General features: G+C 35.7%; 1 protein-coding gene across 8 annotated transcripts in view; it reads left to right on the top strand.

The window, feature by feature from the left end:
* EXOC6 (exocyst complex component 6) overlaps nucleotides 1–26,990 on the top strand; it is a 114,118-nt gene that overhangs the window by 71,009 nt on the left and 16,119 nt on the right. For 4 of the 8 annotated variants that reach the window (XM_058187870.1, XM_058187868.1, XM_058187871.1 and 1 more), the window contains exons 19-20: nucleotides 8,597–8,738; nucleotides 10,512–10,585. In XM_058187870.1, coding sequence (XP_058043853.1) covers nucleotides 8,597–8,738; nucleotides 10,512–10,585 — 216 coding nt within the window. Of the gene's footprint in view, nucleotides 1–33; nucleotides 64–8,596; nucleotides 8,739–10,511; nucleotides 10,586–21,098; nucleotides 21,597–26,990 lie in introns of those variants that run through there. The other 4 variants (XM_058187867.1, XM_058187866.1, XM_058187869.1 and 1 more) reach the window with 2 other exon arrangements.

The following is a 26,990-nucleotide window of genomic DNA, read 5'->3' as shown; positions in this document are numbered from 1 at the left end:
TTGTTTTGATTGCCTTGCTGATTTTGTTCTCAGAATAACAACAATGACTATGCAGCCATGTCGGTAAGTAGATTGCAAGCTCAAGAAAAGCATGCCCTTGGAAAACTTAACTATGGACTGCCTGCAGGCTTATTGCTTTAGTACTGAGTGACTTATTATAAAGCCCTCTATTTGGTTTGATCTGACTGACTGCTAAGTTGTATAGCAGCATGCAGAATCCAAGTTGAAGACTAACCCTGGTCTTTTGGACAGAAAGCAGAAGGAACCTTTTAAAGTCTCATAGAAACATGATACAGCCTGTGTTGCATCTGAAATGAGATCATTCAAAGGAAACTTTTAAAACCTCTTGGATTTGAGGTCAGGTGTCAAAATGCAACTATGGGATGTGCATACAAAATCAGGTTAAAATGGCCAGATAGTGGCTGAGAATAAAGAGCTGGTGAAAGTTTTAGCCTCTTTTAAAAACATACTTTTTGAAGTGAGGAGAATGTCTGTACCCAAATGTATTTCATAAAGATGATGGATTGCTTTAAAGGATTTGTGCCCCAATTATTTTCAGGTCATCAGCTTATTTTAAGTATTTTACTTTAGTCCAACACAATATTTGCATTTTGACGAACAATTGCAACTTTTAAGTAGGCAGAATCATTTATATTAATGCATAGTTGAATTCTGCCTAGGTTGCATTATCTAAGTCATATTTATTTCAGTTGATAGTATTTTTCAATATCCACACTGTGATTTAAAAAGGACAAGTTACTAAAAAGTAAAAAAATTACGATTCAGATATATAAAATTAAAGCAACCAAATTTAATGGCAGGGAACTATGTAACATGTTTTGCTGAATATTTTTAAGAGTTGAAGAAAGAGTTGGAGAAAGCTGTAATATCACCTTCACATTTAACTATCTTTAGTAAATGCTTAATAAATCTAATTTGATGCATTTAAAAATAAGCAAAAATTAGCCTGATGAAATTAACAGTTTAAACCAAATGTTAGTGGTATCAATGGAGAGCAGGAAAACTGATTTATTTACCACTCTAGATTAAATAATTCCTCTCACTCTTCCATTGTGAAAACTGATGTATTCAAGACAAGAACTGGCCAATAATGATGAGGCAACATATAATGAGATTACTGCAGATATACAGGAATATAAAGTCATAAAGGAGTGGATAACGTGAAACAGAGTGCTAGCTGACACTCTTTTATATACTCATTTTCCTAAATTAGCTGCTTTCAGATGCTTTGAAATTAATTCCATTGTATCAAAAAAAATTGCTTGTTTTGAGGAGTTTTTGACCAGCACATTTGGAAGGCACAAGTAGAAGAAGCCTGTCCACTGCACAATAATAAGTAAATTTTGACCATGCAGCAAAATGATTGCTTTTCCAGTTCTTTGTTGTTCTAACAAATATATTTGATTTCAGGAATTAATTCACATTGCAGTTTTAACATGGGCACTTCCAAGTTTTGCACTTATATGCTCTATCAAGCAGCTTGAATTTCAGACAGAGCTGCAATTATTTGCCTTTTAAATTTGAGAAATGGCATATGCCAGCTTTAAATTGAAACCTTGCTTGCATTAAGCAGAGGCTACAGTTTTAAGCATTATACTTGTAAAGTGGAAATATCAAAAAAGTTATTACCTGAAACAGTTACTTCTTTTGTTTTATTCTAGTTTTATCAGTTTCTACACTTTATTCTGTAGCTTTTAGTTTTTGGACATGTCCCGTATATAGATAGCAATAATGAAACTAAAGTATTTAATTAAATACTGTATTTACAAATGCTAAAGGTTTTGCTTCAATTGTTTCTGTGACTCAAAATTTCCCAGTTATTTTTTATACTGTCCTATATAAATGGAAATCTGTACCAAGATTTATGGATTAATGATCTATTCCAAGAGAGATAGAATCTTATTAGCTCAATGCACATATATTTCCTTTAGGAATAAAGTTTCTTGCTTCCTGTTAAATGAATTCAAAGTTGACACTTATTCAAAATAAGTGTCAATTTTTATGACAATTTGTGGGCCTGAGATTTTGCTCTGATAGTGGACATTTATGAGAATATGTTTTAATTTATTAAAAGGTGATTTCTAATTTGAATTTGAATTTTATGAAAAACATATTTAGGCGTTTTAAGAATTGTATTAGGTCACCCTAATTTTGCTAGTTGGATATTTTGGATGCAATGGATATATCCAAATAAATAAATATTTATTTATTTATTTATAAATGTATTTGCTGCTCATCTTGTGATTCAGGAAACTCTTAGCCTTTTAACTAATTTTTTAACACTGAATTTTAATCATTCTTGCCTCTTTTTAAATTTTATATGTTGTTTTTGTGTTTTAATTTTTTATATATCCAGAGTCCCTGCATGAGAGAGATGAGCCATTTCAAAATTTGATAGATAGATAAATAAATACTACTACAATTTATTATAAATGTTTGAATCTTGTAGGTCTTTAAGTGGCTTACAGCAAATACATTAGAATTAGCAAATAAATACTATCGTAATAATAAAAATTACGACTCATCTCTATATTAATCTCAATTTTGGTATATCTCCTGTTCTCACTTCAGTGCCCAAATGCATATTTAAAAACCAGTTTTTAAAAACAACTTCCTAGGAGTAGGGGTGTTGATCTAATGTCTGTTTGAAGGAGGGATCTTCCTGCAGGCATCCTTTGGATCAAGTGGTCTTGAAGGTGACCAGGCCCCAAACCACCTGGAACTTTAAGGGTGGTCACCAACACAAACTGTCAAATAACCCAGATTCTGCAACAATGCTGATGTCAATTTTTTAAAATTCGTATGTGGGCACTGCATTTTGCACTCATTGATTTATCCGTATGTTCATCCCAGATGGTACATACTGGGATCTCTGCTTTACATTTTATTGGAAATACTGTTTCCAATTTATTATGTGGCTTGATTGCCTTGCACTGTAGCATGATGTTATGCTGGACACATGATCAGAGAAATGTTCTCAGACAGTACTGGCTCAATGGGTTAAAGAAATAGAGATGACCACCGTCTCCTAAAGTTGGCTATGACTAGCGGGGTAAAATCCTCAGGGACTTCTTCCTGCTCTTGTGTATCAGATCTTCTACAAAAGCAACTTGTTCCCCATGTGCACCTTATAAGATAATATGATTGGTTATCCAATCAGCAAGAAATTGAACAATTTGTTCAATATTACAAAAGACATCCATATGCTGGAGAGAGAAGTAAATCCGCAGAACTCTTCATTTACATATTCTTTGGACTAGACTTTATAACCAAGATAATTTGCAAAGACTGATTGATTTTCTATTTCAGAATTGTTATCCGTGCTTGTGGACCATTTGGCCTGTGTTGTTCTGCTACGTGTTTTATAGCATACATTTACCTTCACATTGTAGATCTTCAGAAATAAAGATCAACAGATGTTTTAATGTGCAAGTTTGTAGCTATGGCAATACATTCAGTCATCAGTTCTTATGTGGTTTAGAATCATTCTGAAAGACTTCAAACATTCTGGAGATTTTCTCTCCTTTAAATAAATGTTAAAATTTGTTTGGAAAAATTAGATTTGGGGAAAATAAAGGAGATTTAGTATGTGTTAACAGTCTTTTCAGGATTGCTTTATTTGAATAGTAAGTATTCTTGTTCTTGGTGAAATCTGTCCTTTGTCCAAAAGATCACAGTTGTGCATCTAAAAAAGCCTGACTACATATTATCTTATTATGCATTCATATAAATGCATCCTCATTAATTTTAGTCAGCCAATCAACCTTAAGTGCTTATTAAACTTCATTTAGTACAGGAGAACAGACACTGTGTTTATAAGTTATTGTCCAACACAGTGGCAAACATATTCATCATTAGCGAAGCTTACATTTTGTTATCATTGATCAAACTAAGTTTTAATTCTTTCCATCACAAGAATATCTATTTTACACACTTAAATATCTGAATTTGAATTTTGTATTTAAGACAGTGAAAGATGCTTCCCCTTAATGTGTCATGTAATATTGTTAAATTAACAATGAAGCTAGACTGTCAGAGCTAACAGACAAGTCTTGTTGTTCGCTGTTTGCTTGGGGATTGTGGACTGTGTTTTATTGTTTCTATGATTGGCAGTAAAAGCCTTATTTCACAGCTTGCAGCGGGGGGCTATTGGATAAAGTGTGATAGTGCTCTGCAAGCTATAGTCAAAAACTGTCCATCAGAAGCCCACATCGCCTACTTAGAGAAAGGACTTTCTTACTGATCCTTCCAAATGTCGTTTCATGCTGTCCTTGATTGGCACAGCCTGGCAGGGAGGATAGATGAATCTGTCACCGGCTGGTTAATTGTGTTGCTGGTCTCAGTCTGACATCAGCTCTTTGACTCTTAAGTGGCTCAATACAAAACAAATTAGGAGATTGTAGTCATATTTCTCATTCTATATGCTCTGACTTTGTTGAATGCAGTCCATAAATCATATTGACTGACATCCCACTGAATGATGAAAGCTGCTTTTGAGACATCGAGCGTAGGCCGAGAAAGCAGCACCACCAAGGTGCCATGGAAGGATGCATATGGCTGACCCTTTGGGAATTTCCTAAGGGCCAAATGTTTCTTTACAGCAATTGTTCCTAAGAGAAAAGCTTTGGGGCAGTACAGAAAAGATTTAACATGTCAGCAGATTCTCTTTTACAAGCGGCTTTGAAATATAAGACGTTTGTCTGAGGATTTTCTCTTTTTACCAATGTGGTCTTTAGCAGATGTGAAGAAGAAGGGAAATTCTAGGTGTTATATCTTGTAGCAGGTGTTATTTTTATGTGTCAAAAGCCTTATTTCTTGTGCTTTGCAAAGGTAAAACAAAATGTAGAGATAGTTGAAACCGACAAATAAATGCAAGGATGTTAGAAGTGATGAGATTACTAATAGCCATTACATAGTTGGTGTTGAGGAAACATCACTGGTAAATTTAGTATTTATTATTATAAATGATTTGGATGCAACTTAACAATAATTCAAAAAGCAAAATTATGTGAATGGATTCATACATGCATTATATACAATAAGTTTATTTTTAGTTTCTTTCAAACATAAGCATGATAAGCCTGAGTAATAAAGTACGGAAAGCTGAATTGTTCAGTGTGAATTTGGATTAATAGCTTTCATAAATAAATGTATTTAACAGCTATATTTTCAACTTGGAAGAGTTATATTTTTTTAAAAAAATCTGTAGATTTTTAAATGTAATTTTACATGTATATCCAAACGTACAGAGAAACGTACAAAATAATTCTAGGATATTATGAAGCCTTCTAGCTTATGATTAAATTTTAGGGCTTGCTTTTTTATTTTTGCCAGGATAAAAACCTAGTTATCTCAAATACAGATAATACAAACTTTTCCCCTTGTGCATGTGTTTTGTAATGCCATGACAGCAATAAGCCTGTAGTCGGAGTGCATAGTTGAAAGCAATTCTGTTGCTTCTTTGAATAGGGTGTTAGCATTTGTCTATCATCATAAAACATGCACTTGATGTACATTTATGAAACTCAATTTTAAAAAAAGCCTTGTAGCTTCTCTTGTATCATACATCATAACCATTACCTTGTGCTCCACTACTATTAATACATTGAAAGCTCTGAATGCCTAGGTTGGAAGACAAACAGGAAACAGACTATAATACATCAATATATAGCAATAAAATGTTAACGAGGTTTAATTGGTTGCTAGTTTGGGGATGGACAATATTTTATTCTTTATATATGTTACATGATATATGTTTTATATCTAAGCCAGTTTGGTTTAGTGGTTAAGGCAACAGGCTAGAAAGCAGGAGTTGGTGAGTTTAAGTCTCGCCTTAACCATGAAAGCCAGCTGGGTGGCTTTGGGCCAGTCACATTTTCTCAGCCCGACTCACCTCACAGGGTGGTTGTTGTGGGAAAAATAGGAGGAGGAAGGCATGTTGGATGTGTTCACTGCCTTGAGTTATTTCTAAAAATACAAGTAAATAAAATATTACAAAGGCATCAAAGCCAATCTGTTACATAAAACATGGGACTAATCTCACAGAGCCCTGCATTACATCAAAAGGTGCAGTTGTTTTATTAAATTAAAATAAGACTTTCAATTTGTATCTTAAATCTGTTATCTCATAATTCAGTTATGCCTATTGATTCTTATCTTTCCTTCTATCCCTCCCCTTCAAGGCTCTGTTTTCATTCATATTGATACTGTTCCATTTGGGGAATAGAACTGCATGTCTGCTAGTATAATTATGAGTGACTTTGGCAGTTGTTTAAGCATGCGGATTGTGTATTCACTTTTTATATGTTTGGTTGATAGTTGGCTTTTGGTAGTTGGCTTGTTTCAGTCACTGTATAGTTTTAAAAAATACTTCAATTTTTGAATGACCAACAAAAAGACACCTTAGAAGCAGCCTGTAGAGCTTGCTGAAGATTTATAGTAGGCACATGCTTCAAACATGATTTGGAAGAAGTAGTTTGGAACTTGCGTGACCACAACACTGCTGGTACTCATTAAAATAACCCAACTTTCTTGAAGCTTTGACAGGAGTCTGAATAACGAGATGACACTCATTAAACTCTAAGCAGCTGTATGTTCTGGAGGCCTGAAAAAGGCTGGACTATATTAATGAAGAGCAGAGACGCAAAATGTCTGCACATTTTTCCAAATAATTTTTGAAGTGTGACGTAGCCGTTATGGCTTACATGATACTATATATATTGCCCACAAATAAATGTCAAGGAGCAAAGAGGTAGAATTTCCCAATGATATCCTTTTAATATTTTGTTATAGTTGGGAACATATAAATGCTCAATTGGTTTGAAAATGTTGATTCATTTTAGTATATGGTTTACACATGAGACCATTTGCTTAATCTCTATGCATGCAAGCCATAAGGAGGCTCTGGTTTTGCCATTATCCCTTCTCATTTATGGAAATTCTTCTGTTTCAAATGGGTTCTTTCAACGATTGTTTTGCCACAAAAACACTTATTTAAAAAAGGCAGAATAATTGCAAAATGTCTTTTGACACAGCATTTACATGAAGTCCTCAACAACCAACTGGATACTTGGCAACCATTTAAAGTGTCCTGTGGTCACACTGCAAATTTTGACATTTTTTGCCAGTTTCTAGCATTTACCTTTAGTTTCCTAAAATTCCCATTGGATAAAACAATTTTGCTTAATGGCCATTGGTGTTCTCTTGACAATTGTGTTTGCTTAACGACCACCACAAAGAAGGTTGTAAGATCGGGTATGGTCATATGGTGACCCACTTAACAACCACAGTGACTTATGACCATAATTGCAGGCTCAGTTATGGTCATAAATCGAGGACTACTTACTTAATAGCATAAAGTATTATATCCAGACACATCCTTGTATTTGTTGTCTTCTAAATTATTCCATTTTTTTTCCTCTGGAGGCTTCATATCACAAGATAAAATAAATAGACTGGTCATGTTCATTTCTGGGGTTTACATGGGCTACTCACGTAGCTTTCTCTGCAGTGATACCAAAGTGATTTTCTCAACTTCCCAATCTAGTGTAAAGCCCTGGTATTTTCCAATGATTTTTTATCCAACTAATATGTCTGACTCTTCTTACCTTTTTGAGATCAGCCATTGTCATCTCCATGGATTGACCTGATACAGCATTCCTTCTGAACTAAAACAATCCAAGAACACAACCTAAATCCATAAGCAAATATCCTGTGCTGCTTATTCCCAAATTGTGTAAAGGATTGTCATGCAATTTACTATTAAATAAACGTGCACAAGAGTTCACTGTGGAAGGCTACAGAACTTAAATTTATGGATTAGTTATATGGCCAGATGACTGATAAGCCTATTATGGTTGTTGTTGTAAAGAAAAGGCTTTCTTTAATCTTGAAATGAGAAGAAGCCTAAGTTACTTAGCAAAGTGCTAATAGTTGGCGCACTGTTTCTTTAGCTTACATCTGAATTGCAGTCACTAAAATATAAGATCACTAAAATGAATGGAACTTCCTTTCTTGGAAATACCCCCTCCTCCCAAAAAAAATTATATTATCTCCGATCAACTACTTCTGTACTGTGTTTATTAGCTATTAACCAATGGGACGTAAACTGTTAATATGAAATGTCTTTGAACAGTTATAAATATCTTGAACAATGGAGAGCCTCATGAGCAAGTTGGTCATTTTTTAAAATTTAGAATCCTCCCACTTTACACAGAAAAATTATTGAATCGGGAGGAAAGCAACTGAGGGTTTTGGCAGAAAATAATATATCCTCCAGGGACATTTGTAGTAATATCCTGTAAATATCAAGACATTTTTTTGCCCCCTAATTTTTTCACAAGAATAAAGAACAGCAACAAAAAAAATAATATCTTAACCATTTTTGTCTCTTTGAAAATTCTTGGATGTTGGCTCAAGCATCCAAGGGAAACTATTATTGTGAAACAAAGCCAAGCATTCTTTATCTGATTGTCTTGAGTTGAATAATTGCTGGTGGGGGGGGGAGAGAATTGGGAGATCTTTGTGACAAGAGGTGCCAGTTTATTTCTGTAATGTGTTGCCTTTTCTTTAATAGGGAAAAGTAGCTCAGACTGCTTGTATGTCTGCTTGCCAGCATCTCTCAACCTCCCTGATGCAGATGCTGTTGGATAGTGACTTGAAACAGATCAGCATGGGAGCTATTCAGCAATTTAATTTAGATGTCATACAGTGTGAATGTAAGTATGCAAATTCTGAATAAAAAGCATGCCTTGAATGTATAAACTATGAAAGCCAGAAATCCATGAGACTATGCTTTCCGTTATTTGAAGCATTGTGGAATCTGGATTCCTTTTTTTGATGTGGTTTGTTTTTGGATTGAGAAGCAATAACTACATATCTGTGATGCTCCATTTTGGTTTTTTTCACTGTGGAGCTTGTAAAAAGATTATTGGCTCTGATGATTTGCTGCCATTGTTGGGGCTTTCCTAAAATTTTATTTCCTAGTATGGAGGATTTTTCTAAGGACGATTCTGAGAAATTAAACCACCTAAGAGAGTGATATTATGTTTATTATTTAACTGAATTCATTAATTCATTTGTCTTAGCAATGATCCTAACTTTTAACAGAATTGTACATGAGCCAAATTAAATTGATTTGAGCCAAACTTTCTTTTGTCTCCCTCTGCTGGTAACTTGATTATTTATTATAACAAAAGAAAAATGTTACTTTTTGATTATTAGTGTAGTAGTGCATTTAAAGAAATCACATTATGTAATTTTGACTCAAAGTTTATGGAATAGTACATTTTAGACTTTTAGATACTACAAAACCTTTTTAATGTTTCTGCTGCTGCTGCAGAAAGGACAAACCCTTTGGAAATTAATTCTGACAGAAAATTGCTCAGTTGTTTTCATCTTGTTGAATCACAATGATTGTTTGCAAGAATTCTTTCCAAACATAAATATATACCTTCTTAAATATACTGTAATGGAATTTATGAATTTGATTCATTCACTTCTTTATGTTTTTGGATACAGAAGATTGACATCCAATTTCACATTCAAAATTTCTTCAGCTAGTCAGTCTGTCTATGAGCTGATACATATCTGCACAAATCATAAATTCAAGGATTGGCCATGAAGTTATTTATCTTCACCTTCATAATTGTGAATAGTCCCTAAATGAGGATTACCTATAATTGCTTAATTTATTTTAATAATTGTTTGTCGGCTTTTTTTCTTTGACATTCTCTTTATATTCCCTTTATGACACACGAACCTAAGAAGATGTTTATTTAAACCTCCACACCATCAATAGCTTGAACTGAACATGTGTTATACATGGTTAGGTACTGAATATTCTGTCTTGCAAGAATTCTGAGTTAGTTGCTTCATCTGAATCCTTCCCAGTCTCATTAGTCCCTTTGTGTAACTCTTCTCTTACTGCATCTTTTTTCTGCAGCCTTATATACCTGATTTCCTATTTGATAAATCCTCCAAAAGCTCCGCAAATGGTTGAAGTAAAAATAGGCTTTTTAGCTAGTAGATATCATTGAGTATAATAAAGCATCAATTAAATAAAATGTTTGTGTAGTATATATTCTTTCTTTGAAATTGTCTTCATGAATATGTAATTTCCTGAAAGAAAATGTTGTTTCATGTAGCCCAATCCCAGTAAACCAGATTTTTCCCCCCCAAAATGATGATTTAGCGTTCTGTGTAAATCTGGCTAATTCTTCCTATTAATGAGGAATTCAAAGTAATTAACAATTAATTAATAATTTATCATCCTTAAATCCAATATAAATGAAAATAAGATTTCAAATGTATTCTGTTTTCCTAAGAAATTAAGTCAATAAATTATGTGCTCCTCTCTCTCTCTCTTTCTTGTGCGCGCATGCGCACGCACGCACGCACGCACACACATACAGTCATTAAGAATCATAGAATGTATCAAATCTAGATTCTTCCTGGCATTTCTTTCATAAACTCTTGTTATTTCTTTTCAGTGTTTGCAAGTTCTGAGCCTGTACCTGGATTCCATGGAGAAACCTTGCAATTAGCATTCATTGACCTCAGACAAGTAAGATGTTCTTGTTATTTATTTATTTGGTTCCTTTTAAGAATATTCCGCAAATTCCAGTTGTTTCAAGTCAATTTAAACTTGTCAAATTCAGTTAAAAATTGTCTAAACATTGCTATGTAAGGTTTATTTGTATTTCCCCAGCAAAGCTGTTTTGTGAGACTGAAATGTTGCGATGTCAAATAATCTAATTTTGTCAGTTACTGCTATTATCGTTTTTACTTTATCAGTCTTTTAATTTTTAATTTTTATTTGTTCACTCATCATACTTGGTATTCCAACTTTAAAACGTAACAGAAATTAATCTTGCAATATTAAAAAAAAGAATTAAACCAACCATTCATACCCTTAAATTTAACTATTTTTAAAAGATGAGGTACTTTTTAAAAAAAAAAACTAACAAATTGATTAGATCCCTTAATCCAATAAGGAATGCATTCCATCTGTCTGGGGTGCTCATAGAAAAAGATCAATTCGGAGATGCCAGCAGATGAACCTTGGCAACCATTAAAAGACCTCCATGGATAACTTAGTAGGCAGCAGTGGGGGGATATCGAGAGGGATCAAATTGGAATGTCTTGTCTCAGATAGCCTAGATCCAAATGATGCAGGGCTGTACAAGTTAATAAACAGCACATAGTCGTTCCTCTAGGAACAAATTGGCAACCAGGATAAGGTTTTTAGTATAAGTGTAAGATTGTCTGTTTGAGTTTGGGCAGGAATCAGTCTGGCTGCTGAGTATTCTACAATAATTCTTGTGCCTTTACACAAGACATTACAGAGATCAGAGTTGGAGATTACTAGGAAATGCACCATATTTCCATACCATTCTATTTAGATGTAGTATTTGTACCTGTCAAAAATTATTGGTGATTGTTTACATTTTCCTATTAAAAAGCAACTCCAATGAATCAACTGGATTCAATGGATCAACTGGATGATGACCACTCCAAAGATGTGTGTGTGTATGTGAGAGAGAGAAAGAGGGAGGGAGGGAGTGTTTAGTTACAGTACTGCACAACTAGAAAGACTATATTTCAGGTTTTGGTTAATGATATCTCAAAATGGATTGCATAGAGCTAGGGGTGAAATCCAGCAGGTTCTGACAGGTTTTGGAAATCCGATAGCAGAAATTTTGAGCAGTTCAGAGAACTGGCAGTGAAAATTTTGAGTAGTTCAGAGAACCGGCAAATACCACCTCTGACTGGTCCCAGAATGCGGTGCGAATGGAGATTTTGCAATATCCTTCCCCCAGGAGGGGGGAGGGAATGGGGATTTTGCATTATCCTTCCTCTGGAGTGGGATGGGAATGGAGATTTTGCAGTATCCTTCCCCTGCCATGCCCACCATACTACGCCCACAGAATCGGTGGTAAAAATTTTTTGATTTTACCACTGCATAGAGCACATAAGATTACATAAGTTTCCTGAACTTGTTCTATTTTTAATATTTTGGAAAAGCATATCTTCATTATTTCTGCTTAAATATACTAGTTGTGCAATCACATGATAATGTCAGGATTCTGGCAGATATCAACTCCTTGCAATAATAACGTGTTGACTGGGACTGGAGGGAAAGCAGATTTATGTATATGCTCAGTTTAATTGTAATTCACTTGGCATACTGAAGCAAAAGATAATATCTCACCAGACGATTGGGACTAATTTCTACTTATTTAACAAGTGTGAGGTTACAAGTTCAGTTTTAAAGTATGGATGTACTAATTTGGAATGGGGGAACCAAGACATTTGAGGTTTAGCAGCCCAGAATCTAAAAGTGGACTTAGAACTTGAGTAAGAAACTTGGTATCTCACTGCTAAAGCATGAAGTACAGTTGCCTGCAGATTGTTCTCAGTGTTTGGGTCTCATGTTCACTCAATAAAGGATATTGGTCACCAAGTGTCTTAGAACTAGATTAAAATTCAGTATGGAACTAGATCAGGAGCAGTATTCATTTACCGGTTCGCAAATGTGAGTGCACACGCCTCCTCCACGCATGCACAGAGTGTCAAAAAGGGGACATGGTGACGTCTGAGTGGATGGGTGGAGCCTCCCGCTGCCAGCACTACCGGATCGCGCGATCTGGATCGAGCCGGCTTTATTTTACCACTGAACTAGATGAATTGGAAGCTATATGTTAGCCCTGATGATAGGTGTGTTGTCTTATTGGGGAAGGTGTTTGCTTACTTCATCTATTCTTCGTTCTTACATTGTTGATTTCTCCTATCTTCCAGATTCTAGGTTCTGTATTCTCTGAGCTTTGTAACATTTTGTAACATGGATCTTTTGAATAACAATAACAGGAAAGTTATTATCACTGTATTTTGGTGTGTTTATAAGGGCCTAATGAAAGGTAATACATTTTTGAAGAAATAGAATAACATACAATCAAAGATTTTTAAAAAGTGGCATTATTTAGGTTTATGCAATTGTAATATTGAGAGCAGAAAAAGAGCTTGAGATTTTTTGGTGATAAAGGAGTATAGAGAAGGTTAATTAATTTCTGCAAATCATTAGTACAAGATGAAGAGTAGGCCTCTCAACAGCAGAAACTGTTGGTTGAACGTTTATTCTGATCCAGCAAAATAATGGATGAAAATTTCTGTTCCTGAAATTTTCATGACCAATTCCATGAATTAATCAAATACCATTTTAATTTTGCAGCAAATGTTATTAGTTACCATAACAGGGAGATTTTGTCATTCTTACCAAAAATGAGATTAAGGCCTTTCTTGGCAATTCATTTGTTATTGAAAATTCCATCATTTTAGATGAGAACTCTCCAACTAGCAAAAGGTTATATATTAAGTTCATAAATTAAATGATCAATACATAAGGTTGAATTGTAATATATTTAAACAATTGTACATTTTAATGAAATTACTGTTTTAATATATGCTAGCAGAGTGCCTTATTTCTGTAGGAAGTTATATGGCTATAAGTGCGAAAAAGGTAAATTAACTTTAATGTGATTTTTTAAAAAAATGTATTTGATTTTAGAGATCACATGCAGCAGCATAACAGGAAACATTTTATTACAATATTACCTTTACAAACAGAAATTATATTCAAAAATATTTATTCTAGGATAGGGTTATTCTAGAGCTCTAAAACTGAAACAGGAGGAATATAAACATCTTTGTTCATTTGACCTGGGATATAGGTTAATCCTATCGCATATTAGAAAAATATTGTTTTAATTTTTTTTTCTTTACACGGCTAATCAATCAGTCACTTTACAAGCTTTCTTTGCTAGCCTAGTTTTTTTTTTCCACGTATCTCCTGGGCAGTAAACTATAAAATCCATGTGTGTGTGTGCGTGTGTAAGTAAATATAGTATATACAGTATATTATTATCTCAAGTATTGATGCAACAAGTATTTATGCAACAATTTATGAAGTCTATTGGCTACATTCTTTTTTTCTGCTTTTGAATGCAAAATTTGAGGTGAATTATTTTCTTTTTGGCCTAATTCACAACTCGTGTGGATGATATTTAAGTTACATGAAGGATTTAACACCCTTCCCCTCTTTCCTATTTATGATTCATTTCTCTCCTAATAGGACAGATGACAGTTCTTTTCAAGAATACTTAGAAAAGCAACAGAGCTGTTTCAGAGGGTTCTTATAAGAGGTCAGGCTTCTGTTCTTTAGTTTGAATTTGATACTGTTTCGTGAATTGCAGGATATGAAAGATAAGGAAGTAAGTCCAGTGGTCAGGTTTTACCTGCCCACCCGGACTGTGCCCTGAGGTCAAGCTCCTGATATTTGCTGTTTGGTGCAGAGGAGCTGATGACAGGTAGGGGCTGATACAAAGGGGAAAGCTTGAACCATATCAAAGCTAAAAGGCAGGAGAATTGGGACATTGCAAGAGACTGTAGCTAAAAGATGGATCAGCAGGATTGCCCTCTTTTTAAAAAGTAGCTGACCTGTGAGAAAAAAAACTTTATCGTCCTGCCAATCACATGCTTGCTAATGGAAGCCAGTTATCTCAACAACAGCTTAGCCCCTTGGTGTGATTTCTTGACACTTTACAAGATTTGGAGGCGAGGGCAATACAGATTGGTAATTTTCACTACAAATACTATATAGCACATGTATAAAAGCTTGATAGTTAGTTAAAGAAATCCATACAGCTGTTTAAGTGATCGTCTTAGAAGTTCCACTACATGGGAAACACACAGAAGAGTATCCTGCCCAGCGTAGCATAGATGATAATCTACATAGTATTTTGCATCCCTACATAGAGTAAGGATGGTGGTGGTGTTTTTTTAAGTGGACTTCCATAGTCACTTGGATAGTATTATGTTTTCTGATTGATTTCAAATTATTCAGTATAGTTTAAGGCAAACAAAAGGATTTTCCAGTCTAGCAAAAAATAAATCCTAACTTCACCTCTCTTCTGATAAGAACTGCTGTACGTTTCTGATAAGAACTACATTTTTTCAAGGAAAAGTATAGTTCAGTAAAAGTTATTCCATCGTGGGACTGCTATGAAAAAAAGCAAGTATTCTGGTGAGGGTTAATAGACAAGAGACTGAAAATAGATAAATTTGGATAACTTAAAAAAAAAAGATTAGGCAAATTCAGGAAGGGGAATTCTATAGTGCTACTTAACATAAGAGCTCTTTATTGCTTTCAACTTTGTGACTGTCCATTCAGTACCGTTTCAGCGTGGGGGTGGGTGGGAGTGGTTCACAAGTCAGAGGGTGCTACTGCATTTATGTAGTGCTTATGGACCTCTCATTAGGATCTGATATTGCATTGAATCATACTGGATGCTAAAGCCCTTGCAGTGAACTCTAGTTAAGATGTAACTCTTGATTGTATGTCCACCCAGCATCAAGAGTTTCACGTAAAATAAGTAATGCATTAAGTCCAGTACTGACTCTTACAGCCTTATGGGTCTTTATTTCAGTCTTAAGTTTAATAAAAATAAGAAAATGTTCAGAAACATGCTTCTGAATTTATTGGCTAGATATTTACAAGTGTAGTAGAAATCAGATCACTGTATGATTCATCAGGACTTTGGATTTAGCACACCTCTTTGTTGATAGGATGCTTGCTGAGAAATGTTTCCCTGTGATGAACAACAGATATGTTCAGTTTTGCTTAACCATTATAAAATTTGGGTTTGAGTTTTTCGTGGCTTGCGTTTCAGTGGCTTTCCCTTCTAGAAATCTTGGAATATAGTCTATGAGGTTGGTATTTTCTTATAGGGGTAGTCTTTACAATTAACAGAATTAGATCCAGTGGTGAAATCCAAATTTTTTTACTACATTTCTCTGGGTGTTGCTTGGTGGGTGTGGCAGGAGAAGGATAGTGCAAAATCTCCATTCCCACACCATTCCAGGGGAAGGTTAGTGCAAAATTTCCATTCCCACCCCACTCTGGGGCCAGCCAGAGGTGGTATTCGCTAGTTCCCCAAACTACTCAAAATTTCTGCTACCGGTTCTCCAAACTGCTCAAAATTTCCACTACCAGTTCTCCAGAACCTGTCAGAACCTGCTGGATTTCACCCCTGATTAGATCTATATCATTAGAGCCACTATTCTGCTATGTTCAGGTATCATAATGTCTACCATCTAGAGCAGTGTTGGCGAACCTTTTCGGCACTGAGTGCCAAAACAGGACGTGCACATGTCAGAAACTGGAAGAGCAGTTGCCTGGTGTGCATGCACGCGCTGGGAAGATGATCTTCCGGTTTTTGGGGTGTATATACGCACCGGCCACCTGGTCTTCCAGTTTCTGGAATGCATGCGTGCACAAAGACCGGCTGGCCATGTGTACACCAGAAACCAAAAGATCAGCTTCCCGGCGTACTCATGCACACAGGGCAGTTGCTCTTCCAGTTTCCGGTGCTCCTGCGCACGTGAAGACTAGCTGGCCAGCGCACCGGAACCCGGAAGGGTAACAGGCGATGGCTCGCGTGCCCAGAGAGATGGCTCTACGTGCCACTTCCGGCACACATGCCATAGGTTCGCCATCATGGATCTAGAGTTTTTTGTTAATTGTCAAACCTGGAGTCTTATGTGGCAGGTGCCTATTTGAATTCTAAAGTCCTAGCACATTTTAGCTCTTTCATTTTCTTTTACTTTCTATATTTTTTTTGGTCCCATCAGTTCTTGCTTGCAGCCAAGTGGTATTTCTTGCAAGTATTCCAATGCACCATTGTTGTTACGTTTTGTTGTTTGTAGTCAGTTTGTGCAATCTTCCTGCAGCAGTTAGTCTTTAGTTCTTTATGTAGAAGGCTGATACTACTATCTTCTTAATTATTATTATACCCTGCTTGACTCCCAGTAACTTTCCACTGACTAATGAGAGTTATAGTTCAGCAACATGTGAAGATCCTCAGAATCATCACTAAAATCTTAATTTGGAAATCTAACACAAAGGCCATTTTCCTTTTTTCAGTTTTGCTCCTATTTGTGGGATTAATATGGACTAAGATATTTTACTAAAAGCAAAACTTACAATTTCAGTAAGTGTTTACGTTCTTCCACGGACCAAATAAATAATAAATATAAAATAATGTACAGGTAGTTCTCGACTTATGACCACAATTGACCAAAATTTATGTTGTTAAGCAAGACATTTGTTAAGTGAGCTTTGTCGCATTTTACAACCTTCCTTGCCAAAGTTGTTTAAGTGAATCAGTGCAGTTGTTAAGTTACTAACATGCTTCTTAAATGACTCTGGCTTCCCCATTGACTTTGCTTGTCAGAAGGTCACAAAAGCTGATCACATGACCTCGGGACACTGCCATCCTCATAAATATGAATCAGTTGCCAAGCGCCTGGATTTTGATCACATGACCAGGGAGATACTTCAATAGTTGTAAGTGAAAAACACCTCTGGTGGCTGAGCAGACTAAGTCTATCTGTTATTAACAAAGCTGCTTGCAATTACTGCAAGTTCAAGTCCCACCAGGTCCAAGGTTGACTCAGCCTTCCATCCTTTATAAGGTAGGTAAAATGAGGACCCAGATTGTTGGGGGCAATAAGTTGACTTTGTATATAATATACAAATGGATGACGACTATTGCTTAACATAGTGTAAGCTGCCCTGAGTCTTCGGAGAAGGGCAAGATATAAATTCAAATTAAAAAAAACAAAACAAAAACGGATCATAAGTCATTTTTTCTAGTGCCGTTACATCTTTGTCACTAAATGAACTATTGTAAGTCGAAAACTATCTCTAATGAAAAAAAACTTGCAACCCGGCAGCAATTTGAAACAACTGTCAGAATGGTATAAGTGAGAAAGCAGCATGGGCCTCTGGTGGCTCAGACTGCTAAGACAGTCTGTTATTAACAGCAGCTGCTTGCAATTACTACAGGTTCAAGTCCCACAGGCCCAAGGTTGACTCAGCCTTCCATCCTTTATAAGGTAGGTAAAATGAGGACCCAGATTGTTGGGGGCAATAAAAGTTGACTTTGTATATAATATACAAATGGATGAAGACTATTGCTTGACATAGTGTAAGCCGCCTTGAGTCTTCGGAGAAGGGCGGGATATAAATGCAAATAAAAAAAATGCTTTAAAAAAAGAAAGAAAGAATTATGGTACTCAAAATTATGGGTACATTTGGTTTAGTCTAGCAGTTTTCTGGTTCTCCCACATGCCAGGATTGTGGCAGAGGCCTTTGGATCTTGCTGCCTATGTAGCTCTCATGGTGACCCCTTTTGGGGCATTCTGAGATCAGGGTTTTCTGACCTCAGAAAAAGCCAGCTGTGCAAGATGGCGGAGGGGAGCTGGTTTCAGTTTTCCTTCTGGTGGAGGTCAGCTGTCTGTTTCTAAGGAATCTTTATCCCCCTTGAGATAGCATTCCAGGGGTCATAGAACTGCAACTTCTATTTCATTTTGACTAATATGAAGATTTCTGCAACTGGTAAAAATTCTTGTCCAAACTAAGCGTATTAAGGCATGCAGATAAACAGATTCTGTGCCATGCATGACTTTGTAAGTGTTGCAAATTGAATTGAATTACGTTGCAGAGAAAAATAAATGCATTCTGGTAACATTTTTAACATCACATGGTACTCCTTATCCTACTACTTCCATAGTTAAAGTTAGCACATTTGGTTTCTTTTAAAGAACTGCAGTAATGAATGTTCAACATTTATTTGTGGTTCTGTGTTGGCAAATGAGACCTTCAAGTTATAGCAGCTGAGTTGCCTGCATCTTAATGCTCTTTCACTCCATCTTTTTTCTCCTTTTCTCCAAGTAACATATTTCTGTCTTTGTAGCATATGATATTAAGAATGAATGTGTGTGTGTGTGTGTGTGTGTATTTTCTTAAGGGTTTGGTGTTACTACTGCTGATGAGGAAGGACAAATTATACATACACCCTTGAAATATGACCTTTGATTATATAAATAATATTACTATATTAAATTATATTTTGGGTTTTATGGTGTCCGGTGGCTTTTACTCCTTCCTTTAAGTTACCTATAGTGACTGATTTGCAGTACCAGTCTCTTATAAAACAATATTATTTGTCTTTGAACATAACTGTATTGCTAACAAGCAAATAATATTTTGTATTTTGAAAAAGAAAAATGCATTGTTCCTAAGGACAAAAATAGTCTAATAACAGTACAATTTCATTTTGAAAAAATTACATTTTTATTAATTTATAGATATGTAAACTTTATGCCATCATACAAATGAAGGAATAAAATACATTCTGCATGATATCATAACATCGGCATTTCAAAGAAGCTTTAAACCTTTAGAAATTAAGGGCTGGAATCATGTAGGTATTTACATGAGGCAAAGTGCCACTGAATTCAGTAGGGTTCTCCTAAACGAAACTTACTTGAGTAAGAATTGTATAGGGGAAAGCTTTTTAAATACTCATTTCAAGCCCAGCTTTGTTAAATGTATTGTCGAATTTAACAAGAAACAGAAAGAAATCAGAAAATTTTAACAGAAAAGGAAAATATAAATAAGTAAAAAAAGGTGACCTAGTCTGTTAAGCAAGGAAAGGAAAGCACTATGTTTGAAAACAGAAGGAAATGAATAAAAAATAAAACAATGTATATTTCTAATTCCCCTCACTTTTACCTCAGACCTTGTTTTTTTTTTGTCTTAAAGGACTTTTGTATAAACTAGCTACCATAGTTAGCTATAGAAATAATTTATCCAGAATCATATCCTTTGGAAACTTGAGTGTCTGTCAGTGAGCTTCTTTTCTAGTTGTAAACTCCAAAAACAAAAGTGGTCCTTTTGTTACTGGTCCATTTTGACCTATAATGATGTGAAGGGAAGCATTACAATGTAGCATTTCTTTGTTCCTCTACTTAAAACAGCTATAGCATATTAAGTAGGACTCTTTTTTTTACTTAATCTTACCCACCTTGTTTCATTCTAGGGGGACTTTCTTCAAAAATATCATTTAAATCTTTGTTTCTAAAATAGGATTAGCAAGTGTTGTACCCTTCAAATATTCTGGTTAATTCATCAGAGCACAATTTGGCAGTCTTCTTTTTTAACGCAAAGAGCCTTTAGTTAATTTTGAATCCTTAAAGAATTAATAACATATTTGGGTTTATTCCATGGACGTAACAAGACCAGACATTTCTCATAATGTTCCTAAAGGTTTAGATAGATTTAAAGAAAGTGTTTTGCCCTTTGGGATAATTTAAGTTGCAAAGGATTAGTATGAACCCAAATAACTTTTGACTTTTTTCAGAACAAAACAATTCCCTGTGGTGCAGCTGTCATAACCCCAAAGTTTATGTGTTTAGATACACTTACAAATGTGTGAGAGATTATATCTTTTCTGAGGGTTGTCTATTTGAAATATATATTATGGTATCTTAAAAGAGAATGCTGTTTTCCTCTTGTGCTTAATTACAGTAGCTAGGTAAGTTTTTGATTTTCAGCTTTTAGAACCACTTATTAAAAATAATATTCATGTTAATATCATTGCCCTGTTTCTCTAAATATTGGCTGATGTTCTCAGCAGTGGTTTGTTCAGGTTAAGACTCTGCTGAATTTTCACAATGCAGCTGATGAAAGTTTTCTTTGAAAATGTATCTTGAAAGAAAAACTAGCATAATTCCCCTTCCCAAAAGTTAATAATAAATGTTTTGGTTATGTTTTGTGTATGTGAGATATATCACAGTGTATAAGCACAATTTCTCAAAATTATATGTGCCTTTAATTTTAGTATTCAGAAAGATATTTCTAAATAGGATTAAGCCAAAAAAACATGTCTATGAATATCATATCCCATAGTTACATTGTCTTAGCTTAATAGGCTGATAATGAAATTCTGGGGTTTCCCATTCAGAAAAGACTTAATCTTTAGTGTGTATTTTTTAATTTACTTCAAATGTATGACTGTGATTAGTTGAATTGTATCCTAGCTCTCCCTTTTTCTTTCTCCCTTCCCACCCCTTCTCTCTCTAAAATATGTTTACTGTAATAAGATATGCATCCTGATAAGTAAAATACTATATAATATACTGGCAAGGATATTATAGGATACCTGTCTTTATTGTAGCAATCACAATAGTGATTGGTCTCATTCAAGACAATGACGAATCTGCATATAGACGAGTGATTGAATGACTAAGCCTTGTGGTGCGACCGAAACAATCTGGAACTGAACACACTCAAAACCGTAGAAATGGTGGTAGACTTTAGGAGAAACCTTTCCATACTTCCACCTCTCACAATACTAGACAACACAGTATCAACAGTAGAAACCTTTAAATTTCTAGGTTCTATCATATCGCAAGATCTAAAATGGACAGCTAACATCAAAAACATCATCAAAAAAGGACAACAAGAATGTTCTTTCTGCGCCAACTCAGTAAGCTCAAACTGCCCAAGGAGCTGCTGATTCAGTTCTACAGAGGAATTATTGAGTCTGTCATTTGCACCTCTATAACTGTCTGGTTCGGTTCTGCAACCCAACAAGAAAGACACAGACTTCAGAGGATAATTAGAACTGCAGAAAAAATAATTGCTACCAACCTGCCTTCCATTGAGGACCTGTATACTGCACGAATCAAGAAGAGGGCCGTGAAAATATTTACAGATCCCTCACATCCAGGACATAAACTGTTTCAACTCCTACCCTCAAAACGACGCTATAGAGCACTGCACACCAGAACAACTAGACACAAGAACAGTTTTTTCCCGAAGGCCATCACTCTGCTAAACAAATAATTCCCTCAACACTGTCAAACTATTTACTAAATCTGCACTACTATTAATCTTCTCATAGTTCCCATCACCAATCTCTTTCCACTTATGACTGTATGACTGTAACTTTGTTGCTGGTAATCCTTATGATTTATATTGATATATTGACCATATTTGTGTTGTAAATGTTGTACCTTGATGAAGGTATCTTTTCTTTTATGTATACTGAGAGCATATGCACCAAGACAAATTCCTTGTGTGTCCAATCACACTTGGCCAATAAAAAAAAAATTCTAAAAAAAAAAATTCTACAAGACCAAATAATTGTATATTTGTAACATTTCATTCTACTGAATTATGGACATCCTACAATACTCTTTCCAACTTTTGCATGATGATAGAACATAGAGATCATTTTGATGTGCCTTTAATATGTATTTGTACTTTCCAAAGATTGAAGTCCATCAAGAGTAGAAACTTCTGAAGACAAAGAACCAATGCTGAGGGAAAAAATCCCTCCCCCCCAACATGTATATAAAGAAATTCTATACATACTTACATATATACGTACGTACATGCATACATATATGTATGTTCAAAAGTATACTTGTTCTATGTGTATAGGATACATTGACGTGAATACCAAATTATAGTTGTTTACTTAACTTGTTTTCCATAAGTTACATTTTTAGATTCTTTTAGGGTGTATAGTTTTTGAATCAGGACTAATCTTATATTTGCTAATTTATCAAATTCTGAGGTAAACAATCCTGACAATATTTATCTTTGATGTGATTCTCTGAATCAAGGATGGATGCTATCATAATCATAGGTTAAAATTTATCATTTTTATCTAAATGACATGGAATCTGCTGAATATAGTTCATAATGTGGTATTTAGGGAGGTTCTTTTGGCAGGAAACTCTTGAGGAAAAGATACTTACTTACATAGAACCATATTTCTTGAGGATTAGAAATTTTTTTTAAAAAAAGATTGCATCATTGGGTTTGAATATTTTAAAGTAAATAATTAAAAATGCACTCTTTGGTAGCCTAAACTTTTTGATACAAATATTCCTATCATTAAACTTAGAGTAAGCTAAATTGATGGGTTCTTTTAGGAATCTAGAGTTTTGTACTTCTTTAAAAAGTTCTCATTTGCACTCTCCAATGAATTTAAACTTTCTAGATTTGTACTTGCTTAAAAGGAGGTTTGTGACCTCTTGACCCTTTTGTTATCGCTAATTCAGAAACGCCTTTATTCTGGAAAGCTTAGGTATTAAAGAGAGAGAGGGGAGGAGAGAGAAAGGGAAGAAGGAAAGAAGGGGGAAAAGCCTTAATGGCATAAGACTTCTTTCTGATCACCCTCTGCTAGATGTTTATGCAAAATGTCAATAGGAGCAATTGGCCTAACAGTGTGACAACTTATTTTGCTTGGAAATGGGCTAATCTCCTGTTTGGGTTATCTGGAGGTCAGGTGGGGATTTCTTTTAATGCTGGCTAAACTTTTTCAGCCTTTGTTGGGTTGAGGCTAAAATCTTCTCAGCCCTCATGAATCCCAGTTATCTATCAAAGAAAACAGTGGGCTTTATCCCAAAATAGGTATTCTTGAAAATAACCTCCTTTCCCCCCCTTTCATTGGGACTTTTTCTCCAATCAGTCTGCTTTGGGTGGCAGTAATGCTTGCTTCTTAGCACATGGGCTCAAGATCCCGGGTGGCATTCTGTTTCCCTGATTGCGCACTGATTGCAATCCTATAGAGGGGGAGAAGGTAGAAAATATGAATAGGTGCATGTAGGATTGTGCCCTGCAACATCCTTAATCTTAAATGTGAAAAAGTGACTTGTCAGCCCCCCACGGTATACCAGACCAGAAAATAAAGTCCATTAGAAGAATGAAATTATGCTTCATTGAGATAAATTACAGTAACAGAATTCTGCAAGCTTTATCTCCCCTCCTTGTTAAACTGTAGTGCATCTTGGCATCTTGAAGACCTGTGGACTTCAATTCTCAGAATTCCCGCCCACCTGTGGAGAATCGGGGAGGATCCTGTCTGTCACTTCCAAATATTGGACTATCTTACTTCCCCAGATTTGAAGGGCGCTTTGGCTCTCATTAATAATAATAATAATAATAATAATAATAATAATATTTTAATTTATAGACCGCCCTTCTCCCAAAGGACTCAGGGCGGTGAACAGCCAGTTAAAATACAGGAAAACAGACAATATTAAAAACAACCCTTAAAAAACTCATTCAATTGGCCAAAACTAAAACACAGTTACACCCTATAAATTACTAAAAATTTAAAACCCCAATTAATCAAATTAAAATTTTAAAAAATCAAGCCAGTCCAGCGAGACGGAACAAATAGGTTTTAAGTTCGCGGCGAAAGGTCCTAAGGTCAGACAATTGTCGGAGTCCAAGGGGAAGCTCGTTCCACAGGGTAGGAGCCCCCACAGAGAAGGCCCTCCCTCTGGGGGCCGCCAGTCAACATTGTTTGGCTGACAGCACCCTAAGGAGTCCCGCTCTGTGAGAACGCACCGGTCGCTGGGAGATTGAAGCCGGCAGAAGACGGTCCCGTAAATATCCTGGTCCTAAGCCATGGAGCACTTTAAAGGTCACCAAAACCTTGAAGCGCACCTGGAAGACCACAGGTAGCCAGTGCAGTCTGCGCAGGATAGGTGTTACGTGGGAGCTACGTGCTGCTCCCTCAATAACCCGCGCAGCCGCATTCTGGACTAACTGGAGTCTCCGAGTGCTCTTCAAGGGGAGCCCCATGTAGAGAGCATTGCAGTAGTCCAAGCGAGATGTAACGAGAGCATGAGTGACCGTGCATAGGGCATCCCGGTCCAGGAAGGGACGCAACTGGCGGATCAGGCGAACCTGATAAAAAGCTGTCCTGGAGACGGTCGTCAAATGGTCTTCAAAAGACAACCGTCCATCCAGGAGCACGCCCAAGTTGCACACCTTCTCCGTCAGGGCCAATGACTCGCCCCCGACGGACAGCCGCATCTGCAGCTGACATAAGCAATGTTTATATAGTTCTTGCATACTTTTATCAAGGTTAACCCCTTTATTCTCTGCCTTGCAAAACAAGAAACACATTTTCTGTTCTGCTCCTTTCATGCCTTGCTTTGACAGCAGAAGTGGGACTTGTGTTCTTTAATGTTGATAAGCTTTAACATTAAAGGCCAACTTCGGGCCCTTATAGAAGTTCACTTCACGTAGAAGCTTCCATACAAATGGCCGCCATTTGCTGGAGCTGGTCACCATTGCACTATCACAGCAGGCTGGAACTCAATAAATGTTCAGGCAGGCATGGCTGGCCATGAAATAGGCCTTGGCAGGTTGCATGCTGTGAACTCCCCGCCTCAGCAGTGAATCAGCTTCTGTGTGTTTTTATAATAGCCTCCCACCCCCACCCCCGGCTAATTATGCCCCAAGGCTCTGGAAGGCAGCCTTACCTGTTGAAAAGGACTACTCAGCAAGTGTTCTGACATGTTTCTCAGGCAAATTGTATTTGATACAAAGGTACTTTACCCATAGAGCAGTCCAGAAGTATTTGGGTTGATCACGGGTTAAGAAAAAAATAATACGTTGCAATATTTGCTAACTAATATACAACCCTAAAAAAGAGAACACAGCCTCTCTTTTCATGGCCTTCAATTCACAGCATTTTAAACACAAACTAACACCAGTATCCACAGGATCCATTTGAAATCTCTTGTTTCAGTTTTGCACAGCTGATAAGAATTAATTTGCCAGTACTTTGAGTGTGGCAAATTTTTCTTACATTTTTAATTAGTTTGAACATGAACATCTATATAACCTGGTGGTTTATAGCTTTCTGCCTTGACTTCTCTTTTCTAAACCAGAATTTCATTCCCCCCACACACCCCAAGTTGAGTTCTAAGGAGGGTATATCATTCCTGAGGCAGGCAGATACAAGAATTTGTGAGGCCATCAAAATGCTGTTCTAGTGAATAGCCACATGGGTTTCTGCTGTTACCTGGAACTTGGCTGTGCTTGAAAAATTATATTTAATAAGAACCCACTGGCTTTATGTATGGTTATATATAGCTGTAAAAGATACCAAAAAAAAAAAGGTCCTTTTTTGACTTCAGTGATCAGCACCATGGCACCTGCATGTTAAAATGTGATTATTTATTTTAATTATTATACTTAAAAATTATTTGATTATTTAGTTCAAACCTCATGGACAATGATTGTTCGGAATCATCTAAATCTGATTTTAGTTTTCCATCTAAAAATTTGGAAAAAGCAACTAAAAGAATGCAAGGCAGGAAGAAAAATCCGAAAACACAAAGTAAGCAACAAATGTCCTTTTTATCTTGCAGCCAAATTGCTGAGTGGTGCATTTGAAGATGTGAATTGGGTTCAAATAGCAGGGGCACATAACTTGGGGTCAGCTACAGGAATTCCTCACACAAATGTCTTCTCTCGCATATTCTTTTGTTCTTTTGAGACTGTTCTGACTGCTGGGTTCAGTCTTGGCTCCTTGAGGCTTTAAATAGCAGAGAGTTAACTCATTACTGGGCAGGAAAAAAAAATGAGTTCCCAAGTTTTCATATTAGGAATGAGCAAGTTTTTAAAAAAATATAATTTAATCTTTATTAAACATTTCAGTTGCTAAACTTATCATTAAGCTTTACATAAAAAATACAAGAGGCTTTCCATGTTATCTTTAGGCCACCCAGCAGCTGAATTTGATTTTCCTTTTTCCTTTTAAAAGATAGATAGAATATCAATGATATTACTTTCAACCAAAGTGATCCTATAATATAATCACGTATTATTTATTGTCTTTGTATTTGCAGCATCAAACTATTTAATTGTACAATCATGTTACCAGGAAATTTGTAACCACATGGTGTTGGTGCATTCTGCAGTAGAAACAATAGCTGTTGATTTGCAAATAAAATGGGCACTCAAACCAGAAACTTAATAAAAACGTTTTTATTAAGGTTTTTGATAATAATAATAAGGCAGGCTTATGATAATCAAGAGTTGGATGTTTCAAAAAAGAGTTTTTTTAAAAAAAATCTGTCTTCAATATGTATGTTTATAAAAATACACTTGTCAGTTTGTGACTTACACATAGCCGTTGGTAATTCAAAATATTTTTAAAAAATTACATAAATTGCAAAACTAGCACGTCATAAAAGAAGCATACAAAAATGTTCTACCATATTAAACATTAAATAGCCAACTATAATCAATA

Source organism: Ahaetulla prasina, chromosome 6 (assembly GCF_028640845.1).
Source record: "Ahaetulla prasina isolate Xishuangbanna chromosome 6, ASM2864084v1, whole genome shotgun sequence".
Lineage (NCBI taxonomy): Eukaryota > Metazoa > Chordata > Lepidosauria > Squamata > Colubridae > Ahaetulla > Ahaetulla prasina.
This window is presented reverse-complemented; position numbering and strand designations above follow the sequence as displayed.